General features: G+C 32.3%; 1 protein-coding gene across 1 annotated transcript; it reads left to right on the forward strand.

The window, feature by feature from the left end:
- The first annotated feature begins 1,901 nt into the window (after nucleotides 1-1,901).
- Nucleotides 1,902-15,556, forward strand: LOC130898540 (segmentation protein Runt). Its single transcript, XM_057807920.1, has 3 exons — nucleotides 1,902-2,428; nucleotides 11,834-12,001; nucleotides 12,789-15,556. Exons 1-3 carry the CDS (start codon nucleotides 1,978-1,980, stop codon nucleotides 13,337-13,339), a joined length of 1,170 nt encoding a protein of 389 aa, XP_057663903.1. The 5' UTR covers nucleotides 1,902-1,977; the 3' UTR covers nucleotides 13,340-15,556.
- Nucleotides 15,557-19,418: the final 3,862 nt, after the last annotated feature.

Raw genomic sequence — 19,418 nt, forward strand, 5'->3', positions numbered from 1 at the left:
CTACCAGGGTAGAAAAAATCAAATCATATGACAACGACCAGATTAAATCAATCAGTTTCCGAACAATATTAAACGTGATCCGGATTAGTTTCCTAACATTCAGATTATGACCAGGTTAACGGAAAAGTCCTAATGTGACACTATTTTGTGAAAGATATTTACTCTTCAGCTGCTCCAATTGTATGTAACCAATTTAAAGCCCAGAGACATGGTATAAAATTGTTCAATTGTAATTGTGCCTCCTTTTAATAGGTAATCTATTAAAGTTACGTTTTCTCAAGACACGGTTAAACTTAAGGTTGCATATCGAATATTTTCTACCACGTTGAACCCCCATGATTCCACTCATTCTGAATTTTAATATCAACATCTTAGTGATGGATCCCTGACTCATTCATTATCATTAAATCTGGCAGTATGCTATAGATGAAGAAACAGAACTTGATGCTACGTCTAGTCCAGGAAAATATTTTTCAAAACAGTTGGCTCAGATATCAGTTGATAAATCATAAATGCAGAAGAAAGTTGTTCCAGACAATAATATGCAGTTTATGAGTAAATTGAAGGATTGTTTGCTGATTCAACAACTGCTAAAAGTCATAGATTTTTTCAATGATTAATGGGAACTTGAGAAATAATGAATTAAAGACAGAAGAACTCTAATTAACTTGAAAATCGTATCAATAACAGTAGTATTGTATCCAACTGTCTTACTAACACAAAAGTTGCAGTCATTTTTATAATTGCCAGGTTCTCTCCATAACATTGGTGAATCAACTGGAAGGTATACGTTATCTTCGGCTTAAGACAATTATACAACTTGCTTGGAACAAAAGTAGTACCCACTTTTTATCTTTCTAAAATAACGAAGATTTGTAATTTCTCAAGAATCTACGATGGGTCTTTAATATTGAAAATATAAACAAACGGACCGTTTTATCAAATTCCATATGGATCATAATTGATGTATAATATAAAGATTTGGTTGAAGAAAAAAAGGGGACGAGTATTTCAGCTATTAGGTTTAAGGAAGATGGGTTGGTACATTTGGAAACATTCCTTTCGGGGTATATGGAAAAGTCACAACGGGTCCGCGGATCAGCGGGTCCAGCAATGTGTGCTGCACCAACTTTTGAAATTTCTCAAATATTCAGAAATTGCGATGATTCATTTAGGTATAACTACAAGTTTGAAAATAAGCAAAGCAATTAGATTTTCCAAGCCTCTGAACACACCAAAAATGCAGAAATTCATTTGGAAGCGGTTTTCCGCATTCTGTGAAAGTATCGAATACCATTAAAGCAATCGAAAATAATCGATTATAACTCATCACTTGTAAATTGACGTAAAACGTAAAAAACTACTAATACAATACATCTTCAGTATTAGTATTGTAATACAATTAATTATTTTCAAATAAGTAACAGGATCCTAAATCACATTATGGCAGAAAATCCTACAAAAGTGAAACAATTCAACACTAATACCCTTAGCAAACATCCAACGGATTTGCAATAATACGTCCCTGCTTAGTGTTAACCCGAAATTCTATCTTCTTTCATCACAAATATCTATCCTTCTCTTATACATAAATCGCACACATCTCACTTTCATTCACTAGCGGCAAATAATTTTTTCTCCCTCCACGAGTAGTCAACAAGATTTTTACTTCTCTCTGTCTACCGTGCAACAAATTGCTTTATGCATCTCTCTTCGTTTGTGTATTATAAAAGTTCACTGAAACGCATAGACATCCCCTATCTCTCTCCGACCTGACCGGTTGTCGTTACGTCTCTTTACCGGTCTAGCTATTTAAAAACTACCCTCCTTTAGAACGTAGTGGGAGGGGGTGATTCACGAAAAGCGTTAATATTCCCGTTCTGAAAAAGTTTTCGAGATTCAGTGTGACTCTTACTCTTGGGTAGCAAGCGTTGGTACTTTCAAGATTTTGTATATAGCGGGCTCGCAAATAGTGTGATGCATTTGCCAAATAATAATAACAGTTTATCAAAAATGACGGATATGTATGCTTCGTTACAAGAAAGTCTTCAAGAATATCACGGGGAATTAGTTCAAACAGGTAGCCCGGCTATTTTGTGTAGTGTTTTACCGAATCACTGGCGTTCGAATAAAAGTTTACCGATTGCGTTTAAAGTCGTAGCTCTAGACGATATTCCTGACGGTACTTTAGTGACTTTGAAAGCTGGAAATGATGAAAATTATTGTGCAGAATTAAGAAATTCCACTACTGTTATGAAAAATCAAGTTGCAAAGTTCAACGATTTGAGATTTGTAGGAAGATCCGGTAGAGGAAAGAGTTTTACGGTAACTATTACTATTAGCTCTGCACCTTATTACCAAACAGCTACTTATTCGAAAGCTATTAAAGTGACCGTGGACGGACCAAGGGAACCTCGAACAAAATCAAGTAAGTCTTTAAAGAAATATTTTGGATATTTTGATCATTTCCAATGGGACGTAACTTTCATGAACATTGTACAACGTCATTTAAATAGAAATTTATTGAAAAAAATTACAAATTGCAATTTACAGGATAAAAATTCATATATCTCCGAGTTTTTAAAAAATATTTCTTATTTTAATATCTCTATAACTAGTTCATTGACACTATACACATAAACACATGTAAATATTCATCAGTTTCTGTGATGTTACATAAATGTGCCATGTGTTAAGTTCTTTGCTCTCTTATTATTAGGGAAAACAATTACCACGTGACCTACAAGGATTTTTTCAACAATATCAAAGTTAATGTTCTCAATTCTAATACAAAACAATTGTTACTTAACAAATGAACTTACAAGATACTGATTATTCGAAATTTAAAATTTTTATATGATGAAAAGATCGTGCTCGAAACTAGGTTTAGTTATTGCGTTGAAGTTTGTTATTGAAAACAAATAATAATTAGTAGATTTTAGGTGTAGGAGAAAAAAATAATTTAATATTTACAAGAGAAATACTCTATTTAACAAAAACTGTTTTGAGTTACGCGCAGATTTATGTTGTTGACAATAATTGAGTAAAACCATTTAATAAATGAATTACATTCAAAATTTTATTGTTTATAAGTTCCAAAGGACATTGACTAGCGTTTTTACGTCACCACAACAAACAATCTACCTTTTCCTTTTTTTTGAGATAACGAACCCAATACCTCCTTTATACCTACTTTTGCTTCGTCAATTTTGAGTGAATTCGTAATATCACGAAACAATTTTGATTTCAATTTTGAGGTACGGAAACATCTTAAGTTACAGCTATTCATTAGAAGAAGCACTATAGTTTCCACGTGAAAATGAATATTTTTGATTCTGCTGAGAATCAAAGCAGTATGAAGTTGTATGCATTCGATCTTTGAGCTTTCAGTAACTTATGGAATTATGATGCACAAAATTTCCTTAGTCTCAGTTCATTGTCTGGTTTTGAGATAAACTTTTACACATTTTTATTTTGGTTTCTCAAGCAATAGTGATAAACATCAGTCGTAGGACTTCTGAATCCTAAATTGTCTACTTGTAAAGTATGTACTTTACTTTTAGACAATTTGTTTTTACTATATAACTGCCAAGGCACACAAATTTCGATTATCGAAAATACGTATTAACTTTTCGTCTAAAGTGACACTTCTTGTAATTAACACATGCAATTTGTCTACAGCTTCTTATTTTTACGTTCATATAATTTCCTTCCTATGTTATAGTTTCTTAGAAATGTTTTTTACTAAGCTACTACTACCTAATTTCTGAAACAGTTTGTGATATTCAATTTCCGTGGTTTCAGTTCATTGTCTGGTTTTGAGATAACCTTTTACACATTTTTATTTTGGTTTCTCAAGCAATAGTGATAAACATCAGTCGTAGGACTTCTGAATCCTAAATTGTCTACTTGTAAAGTATGTACTTTACTTTTAGATAATTTGTTTTTAATATATAAATGCCAAGGTACACAAATTTCGATTTTCCAAAAAATACATATTAACTTTTCGTCTAAAGTGACACTTCTTGTAATTAACACATGCAATTTGTCTACAGCTTCTTATTTTTACGATTATATAATTTCTTTCCTATGTTATAGTTTCTTAGAAATGTTTTTTACTAAGCTACTACTACCTAATTTCTGAAGCAGTTTGTGATATTCAATTTCCGTGGTTTCAGTTCATTGTCTGGTTTTGAGATAAACTTTTACACATTTTTATTTTGGTTTCTCAAGCAATAGTGATAAACATCAGTCGTAGGACTTCTGAATCCTGAATTGTCTACTTGTAAAGTATGTACTTTACTTTTAGATAATTTGTTTTTACTATATAACTGCCAAGGTACACAAATTTCGATTTTCCAAAAAATACATATTAACTTTTCGTCTAAAGTGACACTTCTTGTAATTAACACATGCAATTTGTCTACAGCTTCTTATTTTTACGTTCATATAATTTCTTTCCTATGTTATAGTTTCTTAGAAATGTTTTTTACTAAGCTACTACTACCTAATTTCTGAAGCAGTTTGTGATATTCAATTTTCGTAGTCTCAGTTCATTGTCTGGTTTTGAGATAAACTTTTACACATTTTTATTTTGGTTTCTCAAGCAATAGTAATAAACATCAGTCGTAGGACTTCAGAATCCTGAATTGTCTACTTGAAAAGTATGTACTTTACTTTTAGACAATTTGTTTTTACTATATAACTGCCAAGGTACACAAATTTCGATTTTCCAAAAAATACATATTAACTTTTCGTCTAAAGTGACACTTCTTGTAATTAACACATGCAATTTGTCTACAGCTTCTTATTTTTACGTTCATATAATTTCTTTCCTATGTTATAGTTTCTTAGAAATGTTTTTTACTAAGCTACTACTACCTAATTTCTGAAGCAGTTTGTGATATTCAATTTCCGTGGTTTCAGTTCATTGTCTGGTTTTGAGATAAACTTTTACACATTTTTATTTTGGTTTCTCAAGCAATAGTAATAAACATCAGTCGTAGGACTTCAGAATCCTGAATTGTCTACTTGAAAAGTATGTACTTTACTTTTAGACAATTTGTTTTTACTATATAACTGCCAAGGTACACAAATTTCGATTTTCCAAAAAATACATATTAACTTTTCGTCTAAAGTGACACTTCTTGTAATTAACACATGCAATTTGTCTACAGCTTCTTATTTTTACGATTATATAATTTCTTTCCTATGTTATAGTTTCTTAGAAATGTTTTTTACTAAGCTACTACAACCTAATTTCTGAAGCAGTTTGTGATATTCAATTTTCGTAGTCTCAGTTCATTGTCTGGTTTTGAGATAAACTTTTACACATTTTTATTTTGGTTTCTCAAGCAATAGTAATAAACATCAGTCGTAGGACTTCTGAATCCTGAATTGTCTACTTGTAAAGTATGTACTTCACTTTTAGAACAATTTGTTTTTACTATATAATTGCCAAGGTACACAAATTTCGATTTTCGAAAATACGTATTAACTTTTCGTCTAAAGTGACATGTTTAGAAATGTGTACCACATCAAGAATACTCACAATTAAACTGTCTTATGCACGTTTCAGTATCCAAATTGTTGCCTTCAGAGATTGAAGATGAACAAATGATAAACAATTTACTGTCGATCTCTGAAGGGGATAACTCGGTTATCGAAACATGCGCTAAACAGTGTAATTGTGAGCTTTGAAAAGTACCTATCTTTTGTTACAAGTTACCTTTAAAATATTATTTTGCGGGAATATAGAGAGGTTTTCTGTCCGGTTCGCGACTTGATAGTACTTACTATGTCGAAACTTTCTCTTGTATTGTGGTGTCGAAGTTTGGTATAGAATTAATCAATTTTCACGCGAGATTCTTTGGGTTCATTGGGACACAAACTATTTTGGATATTATTGTCAGTGCATTTCTCCCACGTTCGCTTGGATCGCTTTCACACCAAGTGTTGTTCTGGTGGTTATATTATAGACTAATTATAATTTAGCCAGTGAACTCACGCACCTTATAATACATAATGTTTCCCACTCTTCTTATTAGAATAATTTTTTGATGATCCTTTACATAATTTTATTTTATTTTTCCTCACTGCAGTTTTGATTGATTTTTATGGTCATTTTTAAATCTAACTAAAATACTATGGAGGCTGAACTATCAACAAATTAATAAAATAAATGTTGTATACCTGCAAAATATTCCAAATTCGCTCGACACCAAAAAATAATTAGCAGAGTTTGATTTTTGTTTAAAATGATCAAAATCGTTCTCCAATGTCGATGAACTAAATTCAATTAACGCAATACTCCATTACAAGCTAATTATAATAAGATTCAATTGTCTCAGATTTCTTACCACTGAATGTTGATAAGCAATTATTAATTAAAAAACCGCATTTGTGAAGATTCCTGCTCAAATTATTATCCAACTTTAGACATAAACAATAACATAATAATTTCAATGATTCAACTAGTTCCTTGATATGTCCTACGTTAGTCAAAAACTAATGAGTATTTTTTGAATCATGCAGATCATTCTCTAAAGTAACATAAGATTCATTCTTAATGATCTAAAATATGTAAAAGTTGTTGGAAAGGTAGTTAGTTAATGAAATTCACTTTTATTTTGTATACCAAACTTCGAAATTCAAAATAGTTAATGACTATAATTTGTTGAAAAATAATTTGAGGCAAAATTTTAAATGGAAATCCATAGGCATGTGTAATAGTAATTCCTTCCAAATATTGAAAACTGACAATGTCATGGTGCTGAGCTGGACATGGATTCATGTTAACTTTTGTCTTATGAAACATTCCTGAGACGAATAGTAAACTTGTCGATGTCGAAGTAGATATTTAATTGATCTGCTGCAAGAACAATTATGACTTATAGAAGAAAATAAATCACATTAATGAATGAATGAAAAAGAGACAATTACCGTTTAGCTAACGAAAATATAAAAACCCAACATTGAAAAAGTAGTTAAGAAAAGCTTAAACGGAATCAGATGAATGATGCTATAAATATGTTAAGCTTAATACGACATCTGGATTTATTTTTACGTACACAAGGATCCGATTAAAAAATTTTTTCTAAAATGAAATAGTTAAAGAATACTAATCCACCTAGAAAAATGTTATGACTTGAAGGTAATCTTATATATTTATATACCTAGTATGTTTAAGTGGGTGGAAAGTATCATAAAAACTATTGTATCATAACGTAACCATAAGGGAAAGTCCTGCTTTCAAACTAACTTGCCACTCTTCTGTAAATCTCCCATATACTATCTTGATTTACGAATTAATGGATTTATTAGCAATAACTACACTCGAAAACAATCAAAAGGGGTTTCGACTAAAAATTTTAGGATCATAATTTTTTATTACTGAGGTCCTGGCGTCTATATCTTCGTGACATCTCCCAATTTTTCATTTATTTGTTTCACAGCCATCATCCCATTTTATTTTGACATTTTTTCTCTACATTGGATCAAATAACAAAAGCTAATTTATAGAATATTGTCATTTTCTACTAATATACTTTACGTTCCTGTAAATAAGCATATTCAAGAGTTTCCGTACGAAAGACTTTCGGTAATATTTTGAATAATAGGCTACTACTCCGTGAGTCGATGATTCCATTAGTCCTGGGGGTTAAAGGAAAACCGTTGTTTTTGTTGCTTTTCTGTATTATCTGATGGAAGTTCACGTCCAACATATATTTCTTATCCTTCTGCATAAGGTTAGCATTTGAAGACGAGGGTAGCCGTGGAAAGAAAGCAACTGTTGTGGCTCAAAAAAATTTGAGACTGGACCGGAGTAATAAGAGAATTTTTTCGCTTGGTAGAGGTCCGTACAGCCTTTGCCACATGAAAAAACAAAAATTTGAAGATATGGGATACAATTGGAGGTCTGTTTTGTTTTTGACAACAATGAGCAAGAAAAATATGACGAAAACATTCATATAACAAATCAAGGTTGATTTAAATAATTAACAAAGTTCTGAACGGTCGAAGTGCACAGTTAGCGACGAAAATTGGGCAGGATATCGCGTGGTGATGAGGCATGTCCTAGTATGTCTTGTACTTCAGTTACGTTTTGCTCAAATCAAATATAATACACACATTATTTCATACAAAACGTTTACTTACAGTTCTTGAGTCAATGAACACACATCGACGTTTCACGAGGATTAAGAGTTTTTTTAGAGCAACCCAAAATATGATTGGCTTCAAGCTTCCACATTTTTAAAACTTATTTTACAAAAATGCGTTGATTTAGGTGATGATTACTTTGAGCTCGAAAAAAAAAACAATCTACTTGTATCTCAAAATACATAGAGTCATCTATGTATATATTTAATTACCATTTAGAACGATAACTTCTTCATTTGTTTTAAATGTCCATCCCATATACTACAAAACAAGCAATCTCTAATTGTATCCATATATGTGTCACACATTCTACAGCATTCTCAGTGCCGGATTAAGCTAGGGGCTTGGGGGGCTATAGCCCCGGACCCCAGGTCCAAGAGGGCCCCATCATTTGGAAATCATTCTGTATTTTTTGATGTGTTGATACCACAAATCTAACGTATTGATATTATTTTGTGAATTTTTCCGGGTTTCCGAATTTCTTAAGGGGGCCCCGTCATTATTTTAGCCCCGGGCCTTATAAATCTTAATCCGGCCCTGAGCATTCTATTCATTTCAATGTCTCTTCAAACCTTCGGTTTGGTGTTCCTCATTCTATTTTATAATATCAATCAAATTTGTAATCGTGTTACTTTGGTTGCTCAGCTTGAAAAGTACTTTGGGATGTAATTTTTTTAAAACACTTTTATTTGAAAGATGCTTTGCTATTATTATTATTGTCATTGTATATAATGAACAGGTTATTGTCGACAATTTATTACGTATTGTAAGTATATAAGTTACCTCAAGAATATTTTAATGTCATTATAAGTTGTGTACGTCGTGAGAATAGGTACATCATTCAGAGTGTTAACTAAAAGAAATCCCGGTTGTAAAATCCGTAAATCCACAAACAAAAAATAAATCTCTCCAAATGTGCGACATATGCTCCAATAAACCAAATTTAAATATTTTGAATCAAACATAAAATGAACATTTCATTGGCTAAGCCATTTAATATGAAATGCCGACAAACCTTAGTCTTGGCATTAAAATTTTTATATGTTTACTGGAGAAACATATGTTTATGCATTGTTTTGGTTGTTTATCAAACATTAAAAGATGTTAAACTGTCGTTTAAAACGTATTATTGGTTTTTTGGCTGGTTTTCAAAGAGAGAGTCGTGTAGGTATTTTTATTTTTAGACAATACTTTCTGAACTGTTTGAAAGCTGAATAGAACTTTTAATTAGTGAATGTTTTTGATATCAACAAAATAGCTTAACATTTAAAATATTTCAGAATATATACCGATTGTCCTCTCCTTAATTTTATCACTATTTATTTTAATACAAAGGAGGAAACTGAAAATCTCCAATTGAAAGACTAAAATAAGCAATAGCATCTAGTATTTTCATTTACAATTGCGAAAATTCAAAAGCGGTATCGATGAGGAGCATAAATAGATTCATTTAGAGCAAACAAATCTATTGTTTCATCATTTTGATAATCAGCTTCATAATCTTTGATTTCTTCACACTGTCTGCAAACCTTTAATGGAGAAATAAGAAAATCGATAAATCGGAGAAAGGATCTAAATCAGAGAAACGCCGGAGTGCTGGGGTAAAACTACATAAAGAGGCAAAAAAATTGTAAACACCATTGGTGAGTGAAAAACAGGAAGAAATGGACAAATGTGATGTATAAGTCCCTTTGAATGGAATGTAACAATAACGCTTTAGGTCTTTGGATCCCGTGTATAAGTGTATAAGTGTTCAAAAACTCAAAAGAAAGAAGGTGTTTCAGCGGGTGTTCTTAAATCAAAACGAACTCTGTAGCTATATTAGAACCTGAGATATAGATCTTTGAATGTAGAAAAAATGCCAAAAACCTACAAAAATCCATAACTCCACATTGAATGTCCGCGCCTAGCTCCTCTCCAACTCAACCGATTTAAGTGTTCAAAAACTCAAAAGAAAGAAGGTGTTTTAGCGAGTGTTCACAAACCAAAACGAAGTCTCTATCTTGAATAGAACCTGAGATATTGAGGATAGTACGTGTGTATGCCAAAAAACTACAAAAATCCATAACTCCACATTGAATGTCCGCGCCTAGCTCCTCTCCAACTCAACCGATTTAAGTGTTCAAAAACTCAAAAGAAAGAAGGTGTTTCGGCGAGTGTTCACAAACTAAAACGAAGTCTCTATCTTGAATAGAACCTGAGATATTGAGGATAGAACGTGTGTATGCCAAAAAACTACAAAAATCCATAACTCCACATTGAATGTCCGCGCCTAGCTCCTCTCCAACTCAACCGATTTACGTGTTCAAAAACTCAAAAGAAAGAAGGTGTTTCAGCGGGTGTTCTTAAATCAAAACGAACTCTGTAGCTATATTAGAACCTGAGATATAGATCTTTGAATGTAGAAACATTGCCAAAAACACTTACAAAAATCCATAACTCCACATTGAATGTCCGCGCCTAGCTCCTCCAACTCAACCGATTTAAGTGTTCAAAAACTCGAAAGAAAGAAGGTGTTTCAGCGAGTGTTCTTAAACCAAAACGAAGTCTCTATCTTGAATAGAACCTGAGATATTGAGGATAGAACGTGTGTATGCCAAAAAACTACAAAAATCCATAACTCCACATTGAATGTCCGCGCCTAGCTCCTCTCCAACTCAACCGATTTAAGTGTTCAAAAACTCAAAAGAAAGAAGATGTTTCAGCGAGTGTTCTTAAACCAAAACAAATTCTGTAGCTATATCAGAACCTGAGATATAGATCTTTGAATGTAGAAAAATTGCCAAAAACCTACAAAAATCCATAACTCCACATTGAATGTCCGCGCCTAGCTCCTCTCCAACTCAACCGATTTAAGTGTTCAAAAACTCAAAAGAAAGAAGATGTTTCAGCGAGTGTTCTTAAACTAAAACGAACTCTGTAGCTATATTAGAACTTGAGATATAGATCTTTGAATGTAGAAAAATTGCCAAAAACCTACAAAAATCCATAACTCCACATTGAATGTCCGCGCCTAGCTCCTCTCCAACTCAACCGATTTAAGTGTTCAAAAACTCAAAAGAAAGAAGATGTTTCAGCGGGTGTTCTTAAATCAAAACGAACTCTGTAGCTATATTAGAACCTGAGATATAGATCTTTGAATGTAGAAAAATTGCCAAAAACCTACAAAAATCCATAACTCCACATTGAATGTACGCGCCTAGCTCCTCCAACTCAACCGATTTAAGTGTTCAAAAACTCGAAAGAAAGAAGGTGTTTCAGCGAGTGTTCTTAAACCAAAACGAAGTCTCTATCTTGAATAGAACCTGAGATATTGAGAATAGAACGTTTGTATGTGAAAAACTCCCATAAGTAATGTTCAGGGGGAAATCGCATTTGAGTATAACTTGAGAATGGTGAAAATTAGATGAAATCCGATGGTTGATGGCTGATCTGTGCATCAATACCTTTCATTAAAAAAAAAATTAAGCAAATCGGTTGGGTAGAACGCCTGAACGGACTCGGAATGGAAATCATCAATTTGAAAACCTCACCAAAGTTGAATTACTTTTTAAATAGATTGTATAACGTGAATATCATTTTTGACTTTTCCAAAAAACAGTTCCAATATCTGCTATAGAAAAAAGATCATAATTCATCAACATGTTATTTAATCTCATATTTTTTGTTACAGACTTCCAATATGGTTACGGTATGCCTGGTTTACCTGGTGGCTTTAATCCTTTCTTATTAAATCCTGGATGGCTAGACGCAGCTTATATGACGTATGCCTTTCCAGATTACCTAAGAAGAACTGCCAGTATACCCCAGCAAAATAATATTAATACGTCTCTAGTGAAAGGTGAGATATAAGTATATTACCTATATAAAACTTGAATAGTTTCTAATACATAGAATAATTTTTGGAAAAAAAAAACATCAAACAACACAAACATTTTGTGAGCACATCTAGCGATTGAAGGGAAATTAATAGCTAATCGAGTTTTCACGATATCTTTCATACACGGAGGGATGTACTAGAATATTATCCCTATACAAATAAATGTGTTAGATAGCTAAAATCAGATTCTTTTCAGTGATGAATATGTTGGACATTTAGCCCTAGGAATTTTCCTATGATTATCTGAGTTACAAATTGTTTTTTTTTTCGGTTTTCTTTCCTGTTCCTCAGTGTCCAACATTGTTTTCTCTACAACTGAGGAAGTCTTTCGAATATCAATGCTATTGTCTCTTTTCTTTATTTTGCTATGGGTGTTTCTCGTTTAGACTAACAGCTCTCTCTCTTTTTTGGAAATAATGATTCGGAATCTTGAATTATTCTTAAAACACTACCCCTTTCTTGCCAATGCTCTAGTTTTATCTCTTACAGTTCCAAGAAACACAATATTCTAACCCTTGAAACCAGTCAAACAAGTTTTCAATATTCAAGATTCATTCTGCGGACAGCCTCTAGCCAAACATGACCGATTTAGTAACTTGAAAGTAACATAGAAGGCATTCTTGACCGGTTTCCACAGTTTTTCTAGATTTTTTCTGTTAACCATTAAAATTTAGCGAAGAGAATGATTTTTTGTCGCACATGGAGTCGAATATAACGTCCTGCGAATAATACCACAATTTTTTTACAGGTTCACCATTGGCTCCAAATGTACAGCCTCCTCATGATTTCTTCATACCTCCTCCAGCAAGTTCAACGGGACATTTCCACACTGGTTCAAATTTTCTACCTGCTGCGTTACCTCATTATTCACCAGATATTAACAAACTACCCAATTTTGAAATGCCTTTACGACCTGTGATATCCGGCCCGTTAGATCAGTTGAATTTAAGGATATCACCAGTTTCCAATAGTCAGTCAATTAGTCCCCATTTATTGAGTGCTCAAGAAACTAAAATTCATTCGACAATGGAGCACAGTTCTTCTTCATCAGACGATTCAGATAACGAAGATATAGATGTGGTTAAATCTGCGTTTGTACCTATCAAATCAGCCAGTACGCTTTTACAAGAAATCCAACATCCCGACTCAACTGTACAGGACAAAGACACGGTAAAGGATGAAACGCAAACAGATAGTTCAAAATTAGTTAAAAACTCACCTGTCAGTATAAATCCGTCTGCTACTAAATTAAATTCTTCGGTTGTAAATAATATCAAAGCTGTTTGGAGACCATATTAATAATAGTGATTCATTATTTATTTATTTTTAATTTAAATGTACTGAATCTAACATTTATATTTAGCTGTATTAGCTCGGAAAGGTTCATTTTTCATCGTTTACAACATGACCATTATCAAATTTCATTCTTTCAAGCTCTAGTAATAACTAAAATCATTTGGGAAATCGAAATATTATAGTCTGTCCGATTAGTGAGTGAAGGTTTAAATCCTCTGGAAACTAATGAAAAGTAAGTTTATTTCCGTTGCTTTGCATTCAAGTATAATTGGTTCGAAAGCTAAACGAATGGACATACATTTTTCTTTCATTTGGGTAATTTAACTTTGCTACAAATATATTTGAACCAGATCCCTTTCTAATATTGAGCAATCTTTTTAAATAAGGAAACCTATATAGTCCAATCAGACAGACTGAACAATCGAAAAGTCACTCAGAAAGCTACAAATTGCACTTATCCGGGAATTCGAATTCCTCTTGTAAAATTTGTCCATGAAAAAAATTTTTTGTTTGTCGCGTTTATATTTAAAACGATTCGGAATATCACCAAAAAGGTTCAGATGTTGCAGAACCTTAATTCTACTATCGAAATATGGAATTAAGACAAATATATTGAACCGTTAAAGTATTAGTTCGGCCAACTGACATGGAAAGTAACCGATATAGAAGTTGAAGAAATTTTCGTTAAATTCCGTGTCGTTTCCGGCATAAACGCAAGAATTTGGCTTGTACAATCGTAATTCAAATTCCTTAGCTTGATATTTCTAATATTTGTAACGATTACTTATTCAGAATGTTTTTTGATCCTTGAGGAAATTTTTGTCTTCAATTCGAGTAGATATTTCAAACATTGGTATTCCATTAAAAGGGAGTAAAAAGTAGCCACCCTTACTGTACACATTAACAATCAAATATTTTTGAGATTAAGTATTGTAAACTGAAAATATTACTCTAAATTCCGGTTTATATTGAAACAGTTCTCAGTCCGAAAAGTTTTTATACAACCAATAGATTTGACTGGAAAATAAACTCAATAAAGTATAATTTGGTATTTTAATCGGATTGTTTATCAACAAGTATATATTTAAGACATATTAGTGAATAAACAAGGAACTCAAGTGATATTTTTATTCTACAAAATATGATTGATATTATATAAGGAATAAAATGCTGACACTACTTTTACCCTTATAATGTAAAAAACTTCGATAATTAAAGGTTAAAAAATGTTTATTGGAAAGGTCTATTACAATTTCGTACAGATATGAATTTTGTTATATAAACTAGGATATAACGCAAAGCTTGAAATACATTTTTATTATAATTTTTGAAATGAGACATTATCAGCTAAGTACATAATGTTTAATTCAGAGATTGTCAATCAGATTTTGCCTTTTTGGCATAAATCAAATAATTACTGCATTTTTTTATTTAGAAAATTAAATTGTATCATTATAAAATATCATTTGCTATTAGCTTTCGTACAAAAAATTATAGAAAAATATTCTCTATATGTCAAATGGCAAGAATATTTCTGATTAGTATTAATGTTCGTGGTAAAAATATTGCAAATATACGAAATTGAGGGACATTGACAAAGTAATAAACTCTTTGCGATTAAAGAATGCACGCGGTATATAAAAGAACAAATAATATCTATGTTTGAGCGAGTAATTAGAACTTCACTTCATAATAACCAAATTATCATTGCAAAGAACAATTTTCAAAATTCCATCATCTATGTTCTGCCGTTTTTTGAATGAATATACAATTTTCGGATGCATTTTGCATTTAAAAAGTTTGTTTTCGTACAGTTCACACGCGGAAAAATTTCCAGGGTTCTTGCCAACTAAAACCTTACAGCAAATATTTGGTGTCATTTCCAAACAGACTTTCAGATTTGATTATCTCATACAATTTATTTTCTAAACAACCAACTATCATATGAATAAATGTGAACGGCAGTAATTTTTGATTTATAAATTTAAAACTAGTTGCAATATTTTATTAAATCGATGTATATATTATTTATTTGTATATAAACGAGTGTATATATTGTATAAAAGATGTGTTATAGTTTGAGAGATTTTAAAAAAAGACGATGATGTACTGCAATTGTGATAGCAGAATAATTGATAGTTATTTAGGTATTTTTGTACAAGTATTACTGGCATTCTTTTATGAATCCTCTATTATAGTGAATAAATGAGTTTTTATTGACTTTGTGTGTTGAAATTGTTTACCCTTCACCGATTCCAATTATAGTTCTCTTGAAAATGTACGACGAAGTACAAATTTATTATCAGCCAGTAGAGTAATTAGAGAATGTGAGCCATAGATCGAGCGTAATGATTTACAAAAATTGGTACTCTTTGTATCAAAATCCAGACTATTTTTAGCACATTCTCATTTTAATCATATGATTCCAAACAGGTAAGAATTGAACAAAAGAAACGGAAGGAGACTTATTTACAGTTAATTTTAAAATGCATCATAGCGCAGTTTCATTGTAAAGTTATAATTGCCCTACATGGCTACCCGACTAGAAATTTTTGTGAGGTAATGTGGTAAGGTATAGGTCAGGATAACCTGATGAGGATGTGCCGCAGATCCTTAATGAGGTACTGATCAGGTTTACCTTATATAGTCCTTATCAGAAATACCTTAGATTTTCCTTCTGTTTGTATAGGAGTTTACACAAACTAAAGTTATTTATACGAATACTCTATTGATCATAGAAACATATCTACCAACAATTTCGTTTAAAAAATTTTCACATTTTTATATAAACCAAAAAAAATCTTCCAAAATTTCAAATTATAAATAATTCTCAAACTGATAAAACAGTAATTTTGATGCATTACTTGTTTCGACCCCTAAGTTCCCCTAACCCTTAGTTTGAGGGTGATAAAATGTCATATTTGGCCAATCCTTTTGTATGGTGTGAAGACGTGGTCCCTGAAAGTGAAATCCTTAAACAGAATAGAAGCAATGGAAATGTGGCTGTTGAGCAGACTTCTACGGATCCCATTGACCAAGCACATGACGAATGAAGTACTGAGGAGAGCGGGAGTGGAGAGAGAACTGATCGCGGTAGTTAAACAACGAAAAGTATCTTATTTGGAACACATCCTGCGAGGACCGAGATAATCAACTCTCAAGCTCATACTGACGGGAAAGTTCGACGGATGGAGAGGACCAGGGCGTAAACAACATTCCTGGCTACGGGATATAAGAGACTGGTGTGGCATTTATGGTACGGCAACAATTTTTCGTTGTGCAGAAGGGTGCTTTCAGATAATAGATTAGAAGTTTTGGACAAGAGAACACCTACACGCTGCAAAGTGTATGGTACTTGAAGAAGAAGAAACTCGTTTCGACAAACCCTTTCTTGATCATTGCACTTGAATTGTTTGTACTATAATATGCAAAATTTCAATGTTGAAGACAAATTTTCTCTATTTATATCAACCATAACTTTAAGAAAAATTAGGAGAACTTCAAATTTTATCTCTCTGTACCCTATATCAGGGCCATCTCCAACAAATCTTCCTTCTATGAAAAAATTTCCCTTATCCTATCTAAAAATTATCCAACGAATCTCTAAGCGAGTCACGCTATGTCCATATTTCCAAAGCGATGGCTCGGTCATAACACACATCTATAAATACCATAATAATCTTGAGATAATAAAAAAACTATTGGTAGTATCAATATTTCATTGTTTATTTAGTTTACTTTCCACGTTTTCTATACATTTGAACGAAATGAATAGGTGTATAATGTATCAAAAACCCGCCCATTGCTATAAGGTTTTTCACATTTTTTTTTGTAATTATTATGCCATACAACTGGATGTAAAACAATGAGAGATATAAATATATATTATATATTACGAATATAACTATATTCAGCAATTTCTATTTCACGCAAAGGATTTAGATCTGGTTTATATTGATATCAACTCCTCTTTATATTACTTTTGACCTGCCTCTCTTGGAGCCACTCTTGGAGAACAGCCAAATAAATAAGCAATAAAAGAGTGATTTAATAATAAAAATATTCGGGAAGAATTGACACCAATTTCTTGAAAAAATTTTATTATTATTTTCCCAGTAAGGTATGAAATGATCAGTTAGACCTGACGAAAAATAATTTATTTTCAATAGGATCGATCTAATGTGATCCTAGTGTGGACCTCGTCAGGATAACCGAAGAGCCAATAGTCTTTATTCTAGAAAGGTGATCCTGAGAGATTTCTTACGTGGACATTACCAGGAAAGCCTGAAGAAAAAATTTGCCCTAATAAGGTTAACATTGTTTTAATGTGAAAAGGTTATTATGTTGTTTCAAGGAAAGGAGGAAAAAATTCTGGTTGGGTATATGTTTCATACAAATATTTAGTAAAATAGAGTAAGTAGAGAAAGTAACCCTTTCGAATGCACTTTCTTTGAAACTTTACTATGTCCCCGTATATGTAATACAACTGTTGTGACAAATAAAAAATGCTCGATTGAAATATCATTTTATGTAGTCCAGTCCAGCTTGGTTATAAACTAATTTCTCACATAACTTTAGTTTCGAATAACAGAATATTTAAACAATTCAGAAAACCTATTTTTCTCTACATTAGTATGCCTTTTATGTGGCAAATATGACAAAAATTTGATGAGATCAGTTGTTTACAATTAATATTTAGATCCCTGTATCAAACTTCAAAAGCAAGGGTCAACTATAATCTATAATTTTTTTACATTTATTTCACAAATCAAAAACTATGAAAAAATGTTGTTCAAATGAACTGTCAAACATTACAGTATTCAAAGGCAAAATTCAAATATAAAAAAGTTTAATCCTATATGAAAGTTAAATTGAACAGCTGCAACTTGTTATCAGTAGGTGTGATTAGAAATAAAAGAATAAAGCGAATTCCATAAACAAAATAAAGTTTACTAGCTTTTACCCGCGGCTTCGCTCGCATCGAATCCATTAAATAAGTATCAGAAATCATTATAATGGAAAAGAGCGAACTTTGTAGCTATATTAGAACCTGAGATATAGATCTTTGAATGTAGAAAAATTGTGCCAAAAACCTACAAAAATCCATAACTCCACATTGAATGTCCGCGCCTAGCTCCTCTCCATCTCAACCGATTTAAGTGTTCAAAAACTCAAAAGAAAGAAGATGTTTCAGCGAGTGTTCTTAAACCAAAACAAATTCTGTAGCTATATTAGAACCTGAGATATAGATCTTTGAATGTAGAAAAATTGCCAAAAACACCTACAATAACCCATAACTCCACATTGAATTCCCGCGCCTAGCTCCTCTCCAACTCAACCGATTTAAGTGTTCAAAAACTCAAAAGAAAGAAGATGTTTCAGCGAGTGTTCTTAAACCAAAACAAATTCTGTAGCTATATTAGAACCTGAGATATAGATCTTTGAATGTAGAAAAATTGCCAAAAACACCTACAATAACCCATAACACCACATTGAATGCCCGCGCCTAGCTCCTCTCCAACTCAACCGATTCAAATGTTCAAAAACTCAAAAGAAAGAAGATGTTTCAGCGAGTGTTCTTAAACCAAAACAAATTCTGTAGCTATATTAGAACCTGAGATATAGATCTTTGAATGTAGAAAAATTGCCAAAAACACCTACAATAACCCATAACACCACATTGAATGCCCGCGCCTAGCTCCTCTCCAACTCAACCGATTTAAGTGTTCAAAAACTCAAAAGAAAGAAGATGTTTCAGCGAGTGTTCTTAAACCAAAACAAATTCTGTAGCTATATTAGAACCTGAGATATAGATCTTTGAATGTAGAAAAATTGCCAAAAACCTACAAAAATCCATAACTCCACATTGAATGTCCGCGCCTAGCTCCTCTCCAACTCAACCGATTTAAGTGTTCAAAAACTCAAAAGAAAGAAGATATTTCAGTGAGTGTTCTTAAATCAAAACGAACTCTGTAGCTATATTAGAACCTGAGATATAGATCTTTGAATGTAGAAAAATTGCCAAAAACCTACAAAAATCCATAACTCCACATTGAATGCCCGCGCCTAGCTCCTCTCCAAC

The sequence above is a fragment of the Diorhabda carinulata genome, chromosome 10 (genome assembly GCF_026250575.1).
Source record: "Diorhabda carinulata isolate Delta chromosome 10, icDioCari1.1, whole genome shotgun sequence".
NCBI classification, from domain to species: domain Eukaryota; kingdom Metazoa; phylum Arthropoda; class Insecta; order Coleoptera; family Chrysomelidae; genus Diorhabda; species Diorhabda carinulata.

Coding starts and splice junctions, on each gene's coding strand:
- LOC130898540 (XM_057807920.1), top strand. CDS start 1,978: ATGCATTTGCCAAATAATAATAACAGTTTATCAAAAATGACGGATATG. Junction 2,429..11,833: donor GGAACCTCGAACAAAATCAA/GTAAGTCTTTAA, acceptor TTTTTGTTACAG/ACTTCCAATATGGTTACGGT. Junction 12,002..12,788: donor TAATACGTCTCTAGTGAAAG/GTGAGATATAAG, acceptor ATTTTTTTACAG/GTTCACCATTGGCTCCAAAT.